We start from the raw sequence: 20625 nt of genomic DNA, 5'->3' as shown, positions 1-20625 counted from the left end.
GAAAGAAAGAAAAGAAAAGTTACCATGGGGCATTTAGAGGAGGAAAAAAGCTGGTAGGTACAGAGGACCCAAAACACATAAAAGATTATCTTTATCCTATAGTCATTGTGGGAAGACTCTGTAATAGCTAAGGTGGGAGGTGTCCTGGCAGTTGGGAGCCAAGGAATACCACAAAGTCACGTTGCACAACAAACCTCACACAAGATTTGTTGGCAGGGGAAAATCCCAGAAAGTTGACTGCCAATGCTTGACAAAAACAAACAAACAAGCAAACAAACAAAAAACAGCAAAGGACTGAGGAGAGACAGGGTTTATATAGGATTGGGGGGAGTGGAAGGGGGGAGCTTTCCAGGGTGCTGATTGGTGGGATTTCAAGACTAGAGCTTTTTCCTTTTTTTTAATTTTTATTTTATTTATTTATTTATTTATGTTTGGTTTTTTGAGACAGAGTTTATCTATGTAGTCCTGGCTGTCCTGGAACTCACTCTGTAGACCAGGCTGGCCTCGAACTCGTGATCCTCCTGCCTCTGCCTCCTTCAGCAAATTCTACTGGCATGCGCCACCACAACCGGCTTATTTTATTTTTTTAACTCTAGAGTTGGGGTTGGGGCTGGCTGTTAGGTGTTCTGTGGGTGGAGCCTGGTGGTTGGCTGTCCCTGGAGGTGGGGGCAAGCCTGGCCCCTCATGCACCTCAAGGGGCTTTCAAAGACAGATACCTAAATGGATTGTTACAGAGCAACCAAAGTGCTGGATAAAGAAATGTGGTTCAAAAGGACCAAGTTTCCTCAGGAGGATTTTTTTTCATCTAACTTTTAAAAAGTACATTTTCCAGAGAAAGAGAAGGAATCTCAGGCTTTAGAGACGACAGAGCATACAACGTGTCACAGAACATAATTAGCAAACAGTACACTGAGTAAATATTAGCTGTTTTTATCATTCCAATATCTGAATGTTCTATCTAATCCAAGTTGGTAGTAACTGTAAAATCACTGGCTGATAGGTTTGTACCTGTACTCCTATCCCCAGAGAGACTGAAATAGAAAGATCTCTTATGGGCTAGCCTAAGCTTTATAGCAAGTTTAAGGCAAGCCTGTGCTAGTCATTATCTTATATGCCATATCCTTCCTTCTGGACACTGGAGCCATCTTAGTCCTGATGAAATTTTAGGGACCTATACCTTTTTTGTTCCCCTATTGTAAGTGTATGGGGACAGCTTGACCAGGCTTTCCAAATCCTACCAACTATATCACCCAGGCTCAGTACTCACCTTCCCCACAGCCTCAGGGGACTTAAGCCTCTTATGTCTGACCTCTCAAAAAAGAATCTTCTGTGCCCAATTTATTCTTACTTAATACCCTCATGCTCAATGGTTAAGAAAAATCCCAATGGGCCCTCCCACTTGGTTCAGGATCTCTGACTTGTCAGCTCAGCAGTGGTTCCCCTTCAACCCTATTCTCTGCTCCCCACCTTCCCCTCAGAGACCTCTCATTTCTTTGTCCTAAACCTCAAGGATACTCTTTTTTTCTGTTCCTCTGGACCCATAGTCATAAACTTGGGTCCTTTACTTGGACTGACCTAGACACTCACATTTGCACCCAGGTGGAACTCACTTGGACCATCCTGTCTCAGGGATCCTGGAACATCCCACATCTTATTTGGCCAGGCTCTGACTTATTTTGTTGTCTTTTCCTAAATTCAATCTTATATGACTCATAGTCAATCTTCTCCTTTATAGTTCATCCCTGAAAATTAGCAAGTTTGACAACTCTACCTTACTAAACTTTCTGTCCAGCTGGGGATATAAAGTCTCACCCTCTATGGTCCAGCTATCCACTCCTTAGACTACTTATCTGACATTAGCTGTCACTCCAACTCATAAGGCTATTACCCTAGATTTAAAAAACATTTAATATAGTCACTCACAGTCCCCATCACAAAGGACAAAGTTCTGTCCTTCCTAGGGGTGGCCAGCTTGGGTTTTTTTCCTTTCTCTCTTCTTGCCCTTCCCCTGTATGAGATGGCCCGTGGCCCCTCACACTAACCCTTTCTTGTGCCCATTATAAAGCTACTTTATAAGCTTCAACAGGCTCTCCTCCACCGTCCAGAATTAGCTCACCCCTTCTCTCTCCATGTATAAAATGGAGGGCTAAGCCCTTGGAGTCCTGGCTTACTATCTGGGACCTTCTTTTGTTCCCATTGCATACTTATCAAAAACTTAAGACTATACTACCCAAGGATGGGTTCCTTGTCTATACAGTGAACTTTATATTTGCAAATCAAAAAGGTTAACTGTCTTAGTTCGGGTTTCCATTGCTGTGAAGAGACACAATGATAAAGCCAACTCTTATAAAAGAAAACATTTAAGTGGGACAGTCTTACAGTTTCAGAGGTTTAGTCCGTTATCACCATCATGGGAAGCATGGCAGTGTGCAGGCAGACATGATGCTGGAGGAGCTGAGAGCTTTACATCTTGATATGCAGTCAGCAGAAGGAGACTGTGTAGAGCACTGGGTATAACTTGAGCATATATAAAATCTCAAAGCCTGCCTCCACACTGACATACCTCCTTCGGCAAGACCACACCTACTACGATGAGGCCACTCCCCCAATAGTGCTAATCCCTATGAGCCAAGCATTCAAACACATAAGCCTATTCAAACCACCACATTAACGTTCAGGTCACCCACTACAGTCTTCTCTTTTCACCTCCTATACCATCTCTAACATACAAGGCAAGGGTCCCCAAGCACTACATCCTTCCAGAGTTCTCACTCTTCAGGTACCAATGGTAGAGGATTCAACACTTAACCTTTCAACATTTCAAACTGACTTGTTACTCATTAGACTCTCTTAAAGTCTGCTCAGGTCATTTGTTGCTGCTGTCTTCCTCCTATCATATTTGGTTCCAAATTCTAGAGTCTACCTTCTTCCGGCCACCCGTTCTGCTCATCTGTCTCTTCTTGCCTATTTTGTAAGGAGCCTTTCTATGGCTCCTGGAGTCTGCTGCATTCTCCAGAGCCCCACAGTCTGGGCAGCTCTCTAGTTATTAAGTCACTTGCCAGGCAGTGGTGGCACACGCCTTTAATCCTAGCACTTGGGAGGCAGAGGGAGGCAGATTTCTGAGTTCAAGGCCAGCCTGGTCTATAGAGTGAGTTCCAGGACAGCAAGGAATACACAGAGAAACCCTGTCTTGAAAAAACAAACAAACAAAAAGATTCATGCACTCATTCTCCAGCTGCATATGTAGCAGAGGATGGCCTAGTGGGTCATCAATGGGAAGAGAGACCTTTGGCCCTGTGAAGGCTCTATGCCCAGTATAGGGAATGTCAGGGTCAGGAAGTGGGGGAGGGTGGGTTGGTGAGCAGGGGGACAGGGGAGGGAATAGGGAGTTTTTCAGAGGGGAAACCAGGAAAGGGGGGAGCATTTGAGATGTAATAAAAGAAAATATCTAATAAAAAAAAAAGACACTTACTTGCTCCTCTCTCTCTGTTGGAACCCTCCCCTCAGGAGCTGCCTGCTAAGTCCCATAGCTTCCTTAAGCATTTCTGGGCCTCTGTGACCTTGTCTCTCCCATCTTGGAAGTCTCATAGCTTCTCCACAGCGTCCTGGGCTTCTATGTCTCTCAGCTCCCATTTGGAGCTTATAGAAAACCTTCAGCAATTTGTTTTGCTACCCTTTCTCTCTTCCTTCATGGACTCAGACTTTATTAAAGTCTCACTCTCTTATCACAATTTAAATGGCCAAAATTGGCATGCTCAATTTTCAATGATGCCAACTTCTGTCACTGAACAAATGATCAAAAAAAAAAAAAAACAACCCTTTTATATTCTAATTAACGACCCATGCCACCCCACATGGGAGACAGAAATTACTGGTAATTGTTACCAATGGGAGGCATTCATCACAGCCTCCTATCAGATGGGATCAAAATACAGAAAGTATACACCCACTCTCTCAAACCCAAGTCTGAGAGACACAACACAGGAGAAGTGGTCCAAAGTTCCTCACAGGTCCTAACATCCCTGGCATTGCCCCTGCACATGATACTGATCCCAGCTCCCTGTCATACCATCTCTTGTTTCAGACCTTAACCTGTGCATATCAGCTATTGAATACCTAACTGCTTTGGAGAATGTCGGTTGTGTGTCCCTCCTGAGTCAAGCTCACAACCATCATCTGTGGCCTTGGCCATTGTCTTATTAGACTCACTTCACTACTCATCTCTCTCTCTCTCTCTCTCTCTCTCTCTCTCTCTCTCTCTCTGTGTGTGTGTGTGTGTGTGTGTGTGTGTATGTGAGTGTGTGTGTGTGTGTGTGTGTGTGTGCGTGCGTGCGTGTGTGTGTGTGTGTGTGTGTGTGTGTGTGTGTGTGTAATCATAGACTGCTTTAACTCCTCAGGAGCATGATTTGTGGGCACACTGGATTCTGCATACTACAATAATATACTTTAACCCTTATTACTACCCAGGCCTTATACCCAAACATTCATAACGCAAGTCTATCACTGCCTACCCACTGGATGGTCTAGAAATTGAGCTCTGGTGTTTCTTTTTCCAAAACTATAGGTGATTCCCTGTGAAGAGCCCTTGCTGATTCTTGTCACAGGGTTCATAGCAGCACGACATGGCAAATGAGTGCTTTAGGTCATATCTTTTCTTGTAGTCCTGGTTATTAGCCCCAGGGGAAGCAGGACTGACTACTTCCATAGATATTTAACATCCATTTTCCTCTCAGTTCATCTATAATCTCCAGTGGGTGGCTCAGACCATTCTTACCTCTAGGGCCAAAGAAACTCACTGGCTGCTATAGTGCTACAAAATCCACAAGGATTAACTTGATTTACAGCAGAGAGATGATCTTCCTCTCTCCCTCAGGGAAGAATGTTGCTTCTGTGTTAACCCATTGGGTATAGTAAAAGACAAGTTCCAATAGCTCAAGACAAACCTCCAAAAAATGGAATAAACATATTGATACCTTTGGCCAGTGTAGAACTGGGTACTAATTTTCGTAAACCCTGTTCTCCTTTTTTTTTTTCAAGACAGGGTTTCTCTGTATAGCCTTGGCTGTCCTGTAACTCACTCTGTAGACCAGGCTGGCCTCAAACTCAGAAATCCACCTGCCTCTGCCTCCCAAGTGCTGGGATTAAAGGTGTGTGCCACCGCTGCCCAGCTCCTCCTTTTCTTAATCCTACTAGTCATGCTCTGATTTATAAACTTATCTAGATTTCTTCAACAATGGATCCAAAGGATTTCTAATCAGATTTTTTTTGAAGATTTATTTTATTTATGAGTACACTGTACTCTGGTACACTGGTGTGACTTCAGACACACCAGAAGAGGGTGTCAGATCCCATTACAGATGGTTGTGAGCTACCATGTGGCTGCTGGGAATTGAACTCAGGACCTTCAGAAGAGCAGTCAGTGCTCTTAACCACTGAGCTATCTCTCCAGCCCTCTAACCACATTCTTAATCAGAAGCTATTACATGATTACTGGCCCTTCGCTACTGAGCCAGAGGCCTGCAACACCCAACTATACCCTGATGGTGAAGATCAGGCTTGCCCCAAGGACTTCGACATACTCATCCAGCAGGAAGTAGTCTAATAATATTGTGACCCATGACTGTTTAACAACAAAAACAAAAGCGGGGGAATGCTGGCTCTTCATGCCAGTTCAAGCCACTGGGAAGGCTTTCTGGGCTGGGATCAAATCCTCACTTTGTAAACTTTGTAAAACCTCAAGGCATACACATATCCAGCATCCCTCCCGCCCCGAGACACACACACACACACACACACACCCACACACACACACACACACACACACACACACACCAGAGGCTAGGCCCCACTCCCAGACTTCCCTATATGCCCTAATGGCCCTTTTCTAACCCCATGGTGGGATAGTGGCCAGACCCTGCCCTACAGGAAAAAAAAATCCCACCAATCCTGGAGCTTGTCCCAAGATCAGGCCATATAATCACTCCAATCCCAGGGCACCTGGGAAAGCTCCACCCTCCAAGAAACCCTATATAAATCTTGTGTTCTGCCCAGTTCTCTGCTGCTTCTCTCTCAAACAGAAGTAGCCACTCTCCTACTTTCCTTTCCAATTAATCTCTTGTATGAGGTTTATTGTGTGGTATGACTTTATTGTATGCCTTAGCTCCTGATTGCCAGAATACCTTTCCTTTCTGAGCTGTAATGCTTACAATCCTACAAATAGGAAACAATATGTGTATGTTTCAAAATAAATGAGTATATGAATAAATAAATAAAGCACGTGCTTCAACAGCACATGATAAAATTAGAATGATACTGAGATTAACATGGCCTCTGCAAAGATGATTACGTGCAAATTCATGAAGCTTTCTGTATTGTTTTTTTTTTTTCGAGACAGAGTTTCTCTGTGTAGCCCTGGCTGTCCTGGAACTCACTCTGTAGACTAGGCTGGCTTTGAACTCAGAAATCCACCTACCTCTGCCTCCCAAGTGCTGGGATTAAAGGCGTGCGCCACCACCGCCCAGCCTGCATTCTGTATTCTTAAAGCAGCACCTAAGCAAAAGATTGCAAAGGTTTTAGCTTCTCAAATTGGTGGAGGACACTAAATAGGTGAGATCCTTTTGTGTACATGTGGTGTGTCCAGAGGTAGGTGTCAATGTTGGATGTCTTCCTCAAATATTTCCACCTTACTTCTTGAGACAGAATCTCTCACTAACCCCTGAACCTGTTGCTGTTTTAGCTGGACTAACACTGAATCCTAGTGGTGGTGTTTACAGCTGTGCTTTGCCACAGCCAGTGCTGCTGGGTACTGGGTCTGACTTCAGTCCCTGGTGCTTCTTACCCACTGAGTCATTAGAAAGAAGGACACCCCTGGTTGTCTCTGGCTTACACACACACACACACACACACACACACAAACACACTTACAGACTTAGAAGATGGCTCAATCAGTAATGTACCTGCTGCACAATGGAACCTCAGCACCCATATAAAAACCAGCGGAGTAGTGTGGATCAGCATCCTCTGCAGCACTAGGGAGCCAAGGACAAACAGATCCCTAGAGCTTATTGGACGGTCAGCCTTGCCGAATTATAAACTCCGAGTCTAGTGGTAGTTCCTATCTCAAAAACAAGAATGATGCAGACACCACATACTGACCTTCACACGCACACAAATATAAACACACACACACACACACACAACCTTTGTAAAAAGCCATACTAGTGAATATATAGGAGGAATGCCATTTATATATGAAGGCCCTAAGCCAGGTTTAATCACCGGAGACTGGCAGTTGGATCTGCAGTGAACCTGAGTAAACTCTCTTCCACTTCTGCCCCACATATCTCTGAGGGAGCTTACCTCCCTAGTCCACATCTTCAATTCTCTTGTCATTCTTCACAAATGTATTGTTCTTTGTCTAAAAGATATAAAAGTCCTGGGCAGTGGTGGTGCACTTTAATCCCCACACTCAGGAGGCAGAGGAAAACAGATCTCTGTGCTAGTTCAAGGCCAGTCTGGTTTATTTAGGGGGTTTCAGGCCACTCAGAACTACATAGTAATACCCTGTCATTATTTTTTTTTTTAAAAGGCAGACTCCATCTCCCCTGCCTTTGCATTAAAAATTACCAGCAGAATGTGGCAGAAGTAATGATGTAATAGATTTGACTTAAGCATTAATATGCACATGCCCTTTGGAGAGAGATTTTTGTTATACTGGCCCAGAAACAAATCAGCCTTCCAATCCATGGGAGACAGTCATATATCACTGAAATAACTCCAAGAATGGAGGGATATACTAGTTTTATTACTCCATTATGTAAAGTAAATCTGTTCTTAGCCTCTCAGCAGATTTGTAAACATCCTCAAACAAAGCTGTCGTGCCATTTGCTCAGAATTGCCAGAATGTCTCCCAACAGTTTGTTAAAGTTAGCAGAGCTAACTATTTTGCAGTAAAATAAATCTGCTGCCAGAGAGTGCTTGTGGGATGGAGAGGTATCTCTGTTGGTATAGTGTGTGTGTGTATGTGAGATGTATGAAGCAATGGGTTCAATCCCCAAAGGAACCAGGTGTTGTAGCACATGCCTATAATACCAGCATTTGGGAAGTGGAGGCAGGAGACTAAGGAGTTCAAGGTCATCATCACCTACATAGATGCTAGCCTAAAGGACATGAAACCTTGTTTCTGAAAAAGAGTCCTGTGCAAAATGATGCCCTCCCTGAGGAGTTAAACCTTGGTCTTCGCTGTGGACAGGTTAGGCATACATCAGTGCCGAGATTAGCTTTGATGGGAAGAAGTCCATACTGCAGAACCCATGACTAGCTTCTGGGCCAGTTTGCTCGTTCTTGACTCTCTTAAGTAGGTATGAAAAGAGCTGACCAAAATGACTGACACCCATAGGCTGGACCATTGTATCCATTTAAGTTTTTAGAACCCCTTGTAGAATGGATGCCCTCTGGTGGACATGGACAAGAAGCAATATTTTTACTCACTGCCATGGTGGATTACATCTCTCCACTCTGCAAACCAGCTAAAACAACCAGTCTTCCCTTAAATTGCTTCTTGCCCAGTATCTGGTTACAGTGATGAGAAAAGTAGCTGATGCTGCCAACCAGTGACAGGACTGGGTCTGCTGTGTCTTAGGACCAGTATTCACAGTGGAAAAGAGAGGGGTGAGGTAGTGCGGGGAGATAGGGAAGGATGGAGACTGAAAAGGGTGGGTACCCCAGGGTAGCAATGTATATCTGAAAACTTGGCCAAATGCATTGAAGTAGCATGTCTCCAGGAGGGCAGACTGCAGAGGTCTAGCCTCTTTGCATTTTTTCCTTTGGATTTTCACAGCTATGTTTAGCATTGTCTTAAGTTTTCATCTTCCATCCTTACCACACTTAAGTTAGTCCAAACTGATCGGCAAAGCCTTACACATAAACGAAACATGCTACCTTGAACACTTGGTTTTGTTGTTTTTGTTGTTTGTTTGTTGTGTTTTGGGGGGATAAGTAGTTTTATTTTGTTACAGTTTTAGATGTATTTATTTATTTTATGTATATGAGGACACTGTAGCTGTCTTCAGACACAACAGTAGAGGGCATCAGATCCCATTACAGGTGGTTGTGAGCCACCATGTGGTTGATGGGAATTGAACTCAGGACCTCTGGAAGAACAGCCAGTGCTCTTAGGCACCTCTCCTGATCAGGTTAAGTTTTTAAAGACAAGCTTTCTCTGTATAACAGCTCTGGCTGTCCTGGAACTCACTTTGTAGCCCAGGCTGGCCTTGAACTCACAATGATCCACCTGCCTCTGCCTCTGCCTCTGCCTCTGCCTCTGCCTCTGCCTCTGCCTCTGCCTCTGCCTCTGCCTCTGCCTCTGCCTCTGCCTCTGCCTCTGCCTCTGCCTCTGCCTCTGCCTCTGCCTCTTGAATGCTAGGAATTAAGGCATATACCATCAATGCCTAGATATCTTGAACATTGTTAATATTTTACTGTTTTTCTTTTTTCTTTTCTTTTTTTCCTGAGACAGGATTTCTCTGTGTAGCCCTGGCTGTCCTGGAACTCATTCTGTAGACTTGAGGCTGGCCTCGAACTCAGAAATCTGCCTGCCTCTGCCTCCCAAGTGCTGGGATTAAAGGCATGCACCACCACCGCCCGGCCACTGTTTTTCTTTTTCTGTTAAGATGAAAGAAAAAGGTAGTGTTTTGAATTAAATGAACATTTATTTCTCCAATTATTTGAAATCCATCTATAAGGATAATTCTGTTGTACAACATTGCCTTATATAGGCATAGCATAATTTAGTCTTCTGTACCATTTTACTGATGCTGCCATAGTGAATTGCCTCAAGTTTGGTAGCTTAAAACCAAGCAATTGTATTCTTTCATAGTTTCTCTCTCTCTCTCTCTCTCTCTCTCTCTCTCTCTCTCTCTCTCTCTCTCTCTGTGTGTGTGTGTGTGTGTGTGTGTGTGTGTGTGTGTATTTCACAGAATTTGTGTGAGGTCAGAGGACAATTTGCCGTTCTCTCCATATGGGACTTGGAAACTGAACTCAGCTCATCAGGTTTGGCAGTAAGTGTTTGTACCCACTGAACAACTTTGTTGATCCTCCCTTTGCAGTTCTATGGCATTGTAGTGGGTTGGCTTAATGTTGTTTGTATTTTAATGTTAATTTGGGGCCCCTAAGATTGGTTGTCCCAGAGATGAGAGTATGTATGTAAGACATGGGGTGATTTTGTCCCCAGGTTATTTCTAATTGGTAAATAAAGATGCCAACAGCTAATAACTGGGCAGAAGAGATATAGGTGGAGTTTAGGTTTAGAGGGCTTGCGGGAAAGAAGGATGACAAAAAAGAACTTACAGGAGGAACAAGGAAGCCGCCATGGGTTAAGAGTCAAGAGAACACGGCCCTGAGGGCTGCCCAATTGGAGCTAGGAGCAGCCCAGATGAAACACAGTAAGTAATAACTTGGGGTCATCGATAGGAAAGTAGATTCAAGGGCTGGCTAGATGGGTAAGAGCACTGACTGCTCTTCCAAAGGTCCTGAGTTCGGATCCCAGCAACCACATGGTGGCTCACAACCACCCGTAATGAGATCTGATACCCTCTTCTGGTGCATCTGAAGACAGATACAGTGTATTACGCTGAGGCCAGAGCGAGCGGGGCCAGAAGAGGTCCTGAGTTCAATTCCCAGCAGCCACATACACAATGACTCATGGCCATCTGTACAGCTACAGTGTACTCATACACATAAAATAAATAAATAAATCTTAAAAAAAAAAAAAGAAAAAAAAGAAAAGTAGATTCAAACATAGAGATACCTATACAAATATTGTACTGGTTAAGGCTTATTGTAAATATAAAGACTATGAGTGTGTCTTTCATCCATGACCATAAATGATCAAAGATGGGGTAGAAGCCCTGGGCTTGGATTTAAATAATTTGATACAACATGGCATAGAACTTCAAAATGAAGATATCAATACAACTTTGTCCCAAAGAGGATTTTTAGGGAGAATCTGTACCTTGCTTTCTTAGTTTGGGTTTTATTGCTATGAAGAGACATCATGACCAAAGCAAATCTTTTTATTTTTGTTAATGTATTATATGTGAGTACACTGTAGCTGTCTTCAGACACTCTAGAAGAGGGTGTCAGATCTCACTACGGATGACTGTGAGCCACCATGTGGTTGCTGGGATTTGAACTCAAGACCTTTGGAAAAGCAGTCAATGCTCTTAACCACTGAGCCATTTCCCCAGCCCCCAAAGCAAATCGTATAAAGAAAGCATTAAGCTGGATCTGGCTTACAGGTTTAGAGGTTTAATCCATTATCATCATGGCATGAAGCCTGGTGACAGACAGGCAGACATGGTGCTGGAGAAGCCAAGAGTTCTACACCTTGATATGAAGGCAACTAGGAAGAGATTGTCTTATACCAGTCAGCTAGGAGATTCTCTTCCAGACTGAGTGGAGCTCGAACATAGGAGCTCAAGGCTGGCCCCCAAAGTGATGCACTTCCTCCAACAAGGCTAAACCAACTCCTACAAGGCCATACTTCCTAATAGTGCCTAATACTTCACATGGGCCAAGTGTATCCAGACCACCACACCTGTCTCCTCTAGTTTCAACATTCCCAGGCTGTAACCTTGCATTCATCACACACATAAGAACCCGGAATGAGCTTTCTTCGGTCCCCGGCTGGCGCTGACGTCTGGGGAACGCGATTGATCGCAATCACGGTGTGCCACCTCTTGGCAGCAGGGCAGTACACGCATGAGGTGCCACTCCACTGTGGAAAAGGAAAAGGAACACAGCGGCAAGTGAGGGAAGCAGGCAGACGACAGACTAGTCTATTCTGGGATAAAGTCGAGGAATTAACATTGCGGGGGGCGGGAAAGAACCCGGAATGAGAAGAGAGAAGATCTTACTTTTCTCTGTGTATTTTTTTTAAAGATTTATTTTATTTTTACTTGAGTTTATGTCTATGTGAGTGTATGCCATATGTGTTAGGGCATTTGTGAGGCACCTAACCTGGAAACTGAACCAAGGTCCTCTGAAAGAACAGCATGAGCTCTTGACTTGTGAAGTCGTCTCTCCAGCACCACGTGTCTTTTATGACTATCTGTTAGAATTAGCTGCAGTAGAAGCAAAACTATGTAAAAGATTGGGAGTGCTTAGCATGCTTCCCCAGATTGGAGGATATGGGAGTGTCTCAAGAAAGCTGGACAGCCGACCCGCCAACACTGTCTTTGCCTCTCAGAGCCTTAATGTCTGTCTCTTGTGCTGTCTGCTTAGCTGTCTGTCACACAGCCAGCAGCTCTCAGGAATTCTGCCCTTGCTGTTTTAACCCTAATGTCCATTCTGACTGTGACTCTTGTGAGCCACTGACAGTTTTCACCATGACCCCTTCCCCTTACCACCGACAGTAAGCCGACCACTGAGTCGGCAGAACCTCACTTCAACAAAAACTCCAAATATCGGGGTATGTGCTAATTGAATTCCTTCCACACTTCAATGACGCTTTGGGTTTTGTTGTTGGTTGTTTATTTGTTTGCTTGCTTTTTAATATTTTATTTTGTATGAGTATGTACTGCACACATTCAGAGCCCATGGAAGCCAGAAGAGGGTGTCAGATTCCCTGGAGCTGAATTTACAGAAGGTAGTGAGCCACCCAATGTGGGTGCTGGGAACTGAACTTGGGTTCTCTGGAAGAGCAGAAAGTGCTCCTAACTGCTGAGCCATCTCTCTCGGCCTGGATTTTAGGTTTCAATTTTTCCTCCCTGGGCTTCATTTTGGATATCTTCTCTTGCTATGACTTCAAGTCCACTGTTTTGGGAGAAAGGGGTTGAAGAGTCTCATCTGCTTTTAATCCATTTAGTGTGTTTTTAAAGTGTTTCTTATTTACTTTTTGTGAGGTTTCCTGTGAAAAAGTCCTCCTGCCTTTTTCTCAAAAAAAAAAAAAAGAGGTACAGGAAAGAGCAACCCGTTCAGTATTTTTTTTTTTTTGATAGCTGTGTAATTGCAAGGGCAAATCTTTGCTATCTTTCTCTGTTCTACATTGTTTCATATATTTTGTCTAATTTTTTCATTGTTTCAAGCAGAGCGATAAACCTAGTTCTTGCCATCTAAGTGAAAGGGAAGTCAGAGGCTGGAGATGGTGAAAGTGGCTAAAAGCACTTGCTATGCACAAATGAGGAACCAAATCCAAGGCTCAGCACCAACATAAAGAAACTGGACATAGCTGTGTGTACCTGTAACCGCAGCTCTGGGGGCCAGAGATCCATGGGAGCTCACTCAAGAGCCAGCCTAGCTCAAACAGGAAGTTTCCAGTTCAATGAGAGACCCCCGTCTCAACGCAAGAAAGCCGAGGTTGATAGGAGTATGTGGTTTGGATGAGAGACACTTGAACACTTGATCTCTGTTGGCGGTGCTGGTGAGGAAATGTAGGTGGCGCAGCTTTGAGGGAGGAAGTGCATCACTCGGGAGAGGAGCTGACAGTTAAAATCCTTCTGTCATTTCCAGTTCACTTTTCTTTGCTTTGTGCTTATGGTTCAAGATGTGAGCTCTCATGCCTGCTGCCCCTGCTGCCTGCTGCCTGCCGCCATTCTGGAACCAAAAGCCAAACTAAACTCTTTCAGAGGTAGCCTTGTCATGATGTTTTATCAGAGCAAGAGAAAAGCAGCAAATACAGGGAACCACCTGATATCTTCCTCTGGACTCCATATGAGCACGTACAGGTATGCTGCCTGCAGCACCACATGTATATACTACACATAAACATAAACACGCGCGCGCGCGCGCGCGAACACACACACACACACACACACACACACACACACACAGTGCCTGGAAATATTTACTATAGTTACTTTGACATTCTGCTCCTTGAATTGTTTCCTCCAAGTTCCTCTATTTTGTTACTCTTGGTTTCTGATCTTCACAAATTTTCTTCAAGTTGATTTTTTTTTTTTTTTTTTTTTTTTTTTTTTTTTTTAAAGATCAAAATAAATGGCTTAGAACTCATTGCAAAGCAGCAACTGGCCTCAAATTCACGATTCCTCTGCCTGGATGCTTCTTCAATGCTGGAATAACAGGCATATGATGTATGCCTGAAAATAAGAATATTTTCTTAAAGGTAAGGTACTATGACAGAAACAGGTTTCCAGCCATGCCTCATGACCCAAAGTCAATTCCTGGAACCCACATGGTAAAAGGAGGAAGCAGAATCCTGCAAGTTGTCCTCTGACCTTCACATATACACGTTAACATGCAAATGTGAAATTAGTAAAAACAGCTGATTAGAACTTTTTAATAAATATGGCAGAGATTTAATAAATATGCAGATTGCATAACCACAGTCATTTCTTTCGGGTTTTTTGTTGTTGTTGTTGTTGTTGTTTTGTTTTTTTTTTTTTTTTTTTTTTTTTTCTTTTTAAGAGTATAATTGTAAAGCCAGACATGGTGGCTCAAACCTGTAATTCCAGAACTTGAAGGGCTGAGGCAGGAGGATTACTGTGAATTTGAAGCTACCCTGGTGTCTTAGTCAGGGTTTCTATTCCTGCACAAACATCATGACCAAGGAGCAAGTTGGGGAGGAAAAGTTTATTTAGCTTACTTCCACATTGTTGTTGATCACCAGAGAAGTCAGGACTGGAACTCAAGCAGGTCAGGAAGCAGGAACTGACACAGAGGCCATGGAGGGATGTTCCTTACTGGCTTGCTTCCCCTGGCTTGCTCAGCCTGCTCTCTTATAGAACCCAAGACTTCCAGCCCAGGGATGGCACCACCCACAAGGGGCCCTACCCCCTTGACCACTAATTGAGAAAATGCCCCACAGCTGGGTCTCATGGAGGCACTTCCCCAACTGAAGCTCCCTTCTCTGTGATAACTCCAACCTATGTCAAGTTGGCACACAAAACCAGCCAGTACACCTGGGTTAAGCTACCCTGGGTTGTTCCAGGCCAGCCTGAGCTACAGAGTGGGACTCTGTCTCAAAACAAACCAACCAGCCAACTACCTGAACAACCACCACCAATAGCAAGCCAACCCAAAAACCAAACAAAAAATGGAGTTGTGTTGAAGATGGTATTGTGTATACATAAGAGATAATTGTAAATTTTGTCTTGCATACTCTGTGTATATGGCAATATGTTGACATTCTAGAGAACAAACTTTTAAATAGATGTTATTGGATGGAGCTTCTGGAAAAAAATCCCCTTTTAAAAGTATAATAATTATCTATTACTTAATAAGAAAGCACTCTGGCGGCTAGAGAGATGGCTGCAGTGAGGAACACTGACCACTCTTTCAGAGGACCCGAGTTCAGTTCCCAGCACGCTCATACTGGCTCACAAGCCGTCTGTAACTTGTGAGGATCTGATACTTTCTTCTGACCTCTAGTACCAGGCATACATGTGACTGCTATACACACACACAGATAAAACACTCATATACATAAAATAAATGAATCTAAAAGAAAGAAACTGCACTCAAGACAGAGGTATAAAATATTATTTATTAAGAATCTGCAGCATGAGCTGGTCTCAGATAGACAATCCTGGAGTCCCTTATTCAGTTTAATAATTTGATTGTAGGTGCCCTCCTCAGGCCTTCTTCCCATCATCTCCACGGTGGAACAGCCTGGTGCTCACGAGCACTGTGCTCCTCCATCTTCCCTCTGCTGCCTGTGTCCTGCCCTTCTTTGGGGATGGATATTACTAGCTGTCTAAGCTTACCACCTCTTCCTGGGCTCCAGCCCAGCCTCGGCATCCCACATGGCTGTAGCCACACAACACCCTGCTAGCCTTGCTTTCTTTTAGAGCAGATGCAGCACTCCAAGAGTGCAAGCCCATGGATGCACAAGTGGTTGTCAGGTCTTTATTTCATACTTACTGATGTTCCATTAGTGACCTCACACTGTCAGACTCAAGGTCAGTTTAAGGGACAACTATAAAGTACTAACATGGAGCAGAGGAAAAAAGGCATATAGCCAGATCAGGAATATGGTGGTCACCAGGCATAATAGCAACCCTGTCTGTAACTTGTCAAGCCAGGAAGGAGTTAGACACTATTTGCTTCATATAGAACTCCCTCAGTTCTTGTGCTCAGAGAATAATCACATTGAGGAGCTACCTGAAACCTTGTATAATGGCCAGACATGCTGTTCAGTGTTGACAAATATTACATCTGGTATTATAATGCAAACTCCATCAAAAAAGTCTATTCACTATAGCTTCACCTAGGAATATCACAGCTCAGGAAATCCAACACAGTGAGGATGTAAAGATGAAAAAGTGATGCCACCAATCTCAAGGACTTCTAGAAGCAACTAGAAAGAGCATTGATAGAGGAAGGGACATCCTTGTTGGCCTCAGTGCATGAGGTAAATTAAAATAAAAAATTGCTTTTTAAGGCTGGGCATAGTGACATGTTCATTGTTCTCAGGGAGCAGAAATGGGATAATCTCTAGTGTTAAAAAGTATTAAAATTTCAGCAAACCTGGTATACACAACAAGCTCTAGGCCAGCTAGAGCAATACAAGACCCTCTATCAAAAACAAACAAACAAAGAAACAAGCAAAACAGAAGTACACACCCCTAATCCCATTACAGAACAAGCCTTCAACACCTGATCTCAGAAAACCCTAAAATGCAGCTCAGTGGTGTGGCGCTAGGCTTAGTGGGCGCAAGTCTGGGGTTGCAATCCCTAGCAGTGGATAAAGAAATACTTTTTAAATTAAGAAGTAGATGAAAAGTCTGTTCTTCTGTCACTTTAATGCATTTTAGAAACATCTGGGGAAGGACTACAGAGCTAGCTTCGTGGTTAAAAGTTCTAACTGAAAAAAAGAGGGGGGAGGCTGGAGAGATGGCTCAGCGGTTAAGAGCACTGACTGCTCTTCCAGAGGTCCTGAGTTCACATGGTGGCTCACAATCATCTGTAATGAGATCTGACACCTTCTTCTGGTGTGTCTGAAGACAGCTATAGTATACTTACATATAATAAATAAATAAATCTTTTTATTCTGACAAACAGTGGTGGCACATGCCTTTAATTCCAGCACTTGGGAGGCAGAGGCAGGTGGATTTCTGAGTTCGAGGCCAGCCTGGTCTACAGAGTGAGTTCCAGGACAGCCAGGGCTATACAGAGAAACCCTGTCTCAAGAAACAAAACAAACAAAACAAAAAACAAAAAAAATAATAAAAACAAAGTTCTAACTGTTTTTTCAAGAGGACCTGGGTTTGGTTCCCAGCACTCCCATAGTGGCCCAAAACCATTTGTAATTCCAGTTCCAGGGACAGGACCCAGGCACATATATGATGCACATATAATACACATACAGGCAAAATATTTATACACAAAAAATAGATAAATCTAATAAAATACTTTTAAAAAAGAATTCTCTAAGCCAGGCAGTGGTGGCGCACGCCTTTGATCCCAGCACTTGGGAGGCAGAGGCAGGTGGATTTCTGAGTTCGAGGCCAGCCTGGTCTACAGAGTGAGTTCCAGGACAGCCAGGGCTACACAAAGAAACTCTGTCTCGAAAAACCAAAAAAAAAAAAAAAAAAAAAAAAAAGAATTCTCTAGAGGGGATTTTTTTTTAAAAAACCCACTATTCAGACCGCATGCCACAACAATTAAAATAGAATCTCTAGGGATAGGGCCCAGGCATACTTTTTAAAGCTGCTTGATTAACTCCGACATGTAGCTGAAGAGAGAACCACTGAATTAAGTTTCCTAATAAGTCTGATATGTGAAACTTCAATTAGATTTCAAAAGCTTTTTAAAAATTAGTCCATAAAACACACCTATGTGATAATAGTCAAACTAGATTATACATTAGATTTACTATTTTAGACTTTTTAATTCCGGAGATTACCTCCGCGTGCATGTTGGACCAGTGCTCCACCACTGAGCTTCGACTCCAGTTGTGGTGGTTAGAGTGAGATTGCCTCTATGTGCTCAGATGTTTGAACACCTGGTCCACAGTGGGTGGCCTCCCTGGAGGATGTGTGCTACTGGGAGGTTAAAGCAAAGTTCACAGTTCACTTGCAGTTCCTCCTTCTACCACAGACTCTGCCCTAAAGGGGCTCTTGTTTTGTTTTTCCAGACAAGGTTTCTCTGTGAAGCCCCGGCTGTCCTTGAACTCACTCTGTAGACCAGGATAGCCTCAAACTCTACCTCTCAAGATCCCGAGTGCTGGATTTAAAGGCATGCATCATCACTGTCCAGCATAAGTGTTGCTTGGTTTTTCAAGGTTTCTCTTTGTGTAACCATGGAGACCAGGTTGGCCTTGAACTCGGAGATCCACCTGCCCCTTCTGATGAACTTTTATCCCTCCGGAACCATAAGCCAAGACAAAAAAAAAAAAAAAAAAAAAAAAAAAAAAAAAAAAAAAAAAAACAAAAACAAAAACAAAACAAAAACAAAAAACCCCAAAAACCTCCTCTATAAGTTTCATTGGTCATTATCCTTGTAGCATAGAAACAGGAAAGAAACTAACACGGCAGAAAACATCTATTCCTTTTGGGGCGGGGCAAGGTGGGGTTAAAGTGAGCTAGGTGCAGTAGCAAGTGGTTGTAAGCAGAACACTCAGGAGCCAGACTTCAAAAGGCTGACAACTCTTTCAAAGGCATGTAACCTCCGAAGTGACTCGGCCCAGCCCTTCTGCAGCTCCAGGCTCAGACCTGCCTGCCAGTTGCTTAGGCAACTATTTTGTTTCTGGTTTCTGGTTTTGATAGAGAGTCTCATTTGTAGCCAAAAGCATGTGATCCTCCTGCCTCAACCTCACAAGTTCCAGTATTACAAGCATATGCCATCGTGGTTGGCTAGAAAACGGCTTAATATTTTTTTTTATTTATTCATTTATTTGTGTATGTGTGTGTGTGTGTGTGTGTGTGTAGACCAAAGGACAGCTCATAGGTGACAGTTCTTTCTTTTCTCCTGTGTGGGTCCCAGGGATTAAAACTCAGGTTGAAATGCTTGGCAGCAAGTACCTTTCCCTGCTGAGCCATCTTGCCACCCTAGAGAATAGCTTCTGTTGTTCTTTTAACTTCTTAACAATCATGTGTCTCTGTCTGTGTACAACTGTGTGAGAGTATGCTGGCTGGTCCTATGTCAACTTGAGTTTTCTAAAAGGAGGGAACCTTAATTGAGAAGACCTCCATGAGATCCAGCTGTAGGCTATTTTCTTAATTACTTATCGATAGGAGAGGGCCTAAACCATTTTGAGTGGTGCTGTCCCTGGGCTGATGGTCCTGGTTCTTTAAGAAAGCAGGCTGTGCAAACTGTTGTAAAGCAAACCAATAACCAGCCCCCTCCATGGCCTCTGCATCAGCTCCTGCCTTCAGGTGCCTGCCTTGTTTGAGTTCCTGTCCTGACTGCCTTATGGAAGACTATGATCTGAAAGTGTAAACTGAATAAACTTCCCTTCCCAAATTGCTCTTTGGTTACGGTGTTTCATGGCAGCAGTAGAAACCCTAAGACATGAGGATGTAGTCGTCCATGGAGGCCAGAAGAGAGCATTAGATCCCCTGGAGTTGAAGTTATAAGCAGTTAAGTTGTGAACCACAGCACCAAGGTGCTGGGAAACCAACTTGTGTCTTCTGCAAAAGCTCTTACCTGCTAAGCCACCTTCTCAGTCCCACGTTTCTTTTAAGATAGAAGAGGGGGGGCACCACACAGATGAATGGATGGATGCCATGGTGTAAGGATAACTCTTAAAAGTTGGTTCACTTTGGACTCCGGAGATCCAACTTAAGCCATTGAGTTTGCATAGCAGGTGAGTTCACCCACTGGCTTTTTTGTTGTCTGTTGCAGCATTTTCTCTGTCCAATCACATTAGGGCAGTGACAGGCTTGTGACTGGACAGGAATAGAGAGGTCGAGCTAGAAGTGGAGGAGGAAAAAGGTCAGAGAGCAGGAAGGGGAGGATCTTCATCATGGAGGCAGAGGAAGATGACGATTCAGACCTCTTGTGGTTATAACAACCAAGTTAAAGTTTTTACAAGGTTAGGATAATTGGGATAAAATATTGTCTTTATCATTGGGCTCAGAAATTATTGTATTGGCATCTTGTAAATTGCTATATTATTATTACATAAACTTGATTAGATAATTAAGCCTTAAGAGTCATGCTTTACCAGGTACTAGGCATTAGATGAATGATTGTGGGGGTGTGTAAAGCGTTGCATGTGAGTGAGATGTTGCTGCTAGCTAGGAGAAAATAGCAAGAACCCGCTGGGACTTAATGTTGAGGATAGACAGTACCGGCACTAGAACATGGACCGGCAGGAAAGAGAGTTTGCGGTGTGGATTTATTTTTTAAATATTCCCAAAACAGTTGTCTATTTGTGTTTGTGTTTGTTTTTCGAGACAGGGTTTCTCTGTGTTGCCCTGGCTTTCCTGAAACTCTCTCTGAAGATCAAGTTAGCCTCCGGCTCAGAGATTTGCCTGCCTCTGCCTCCTAACTGCTAAGATTAAAGACATACACCAACACCTCCCAGCAAGGCTACTATTTTAAAGATATTGTCACAGTCTCATGGAGAAAGTTACAGACCACCACAGACACAAGGCCAGTTAAGAGTTCTTTATTTAATCTGGTGACTGATATCAGACTCCTGCCACAAAGAACTCTTGGTCC

At 43.5% G+C, this 20625-nt stretch overlaps 1 protein-coding gene across 1 annotated transcript in view; it reads right to left on the bottom strand.

Annotated features, from left to right (window-relative positions):
• Positions 1-11611: 11611 nt before the first annotated feature.
• Kctd14 (potassium channel tetramerization domain containing 14) overlaps positions 11612-20625 on the bottom strand; it is a 14310-nt gene continuing 5296 nt past the window's right edge. Inside the window, exon 3 of the mRNA XM_031384894.1 lies at positions 11612-11776. Within this exon, the coding sequence (XP_031240754.1) occupies positions 11612-11776 (165 nt within the window). The remainder of the gene's footprint in view (positions 11777-20625) is intronic.

This window comes from Mastomys coucha, unplaced genomic scaffold, assembly GCF_008632895.1.
Source record: "Mastomys coucha isolate ucsf_1 unplaced genomic scaffold, UCSF_Mcou_1 pScaffold21, whole genome shotgun sequence".
Taxonomy (NCBI): domain Eukaryota; kingdom Metazoa; phylum Chordata; class Mammalia; order Rodentia; family Muridae; genus Mastomys; species Mastomys coucha.
Note: the sequence above shows the minus strand (reverse complement) of the source record. Positions and strands in the feature narration are given on the sequence as shown.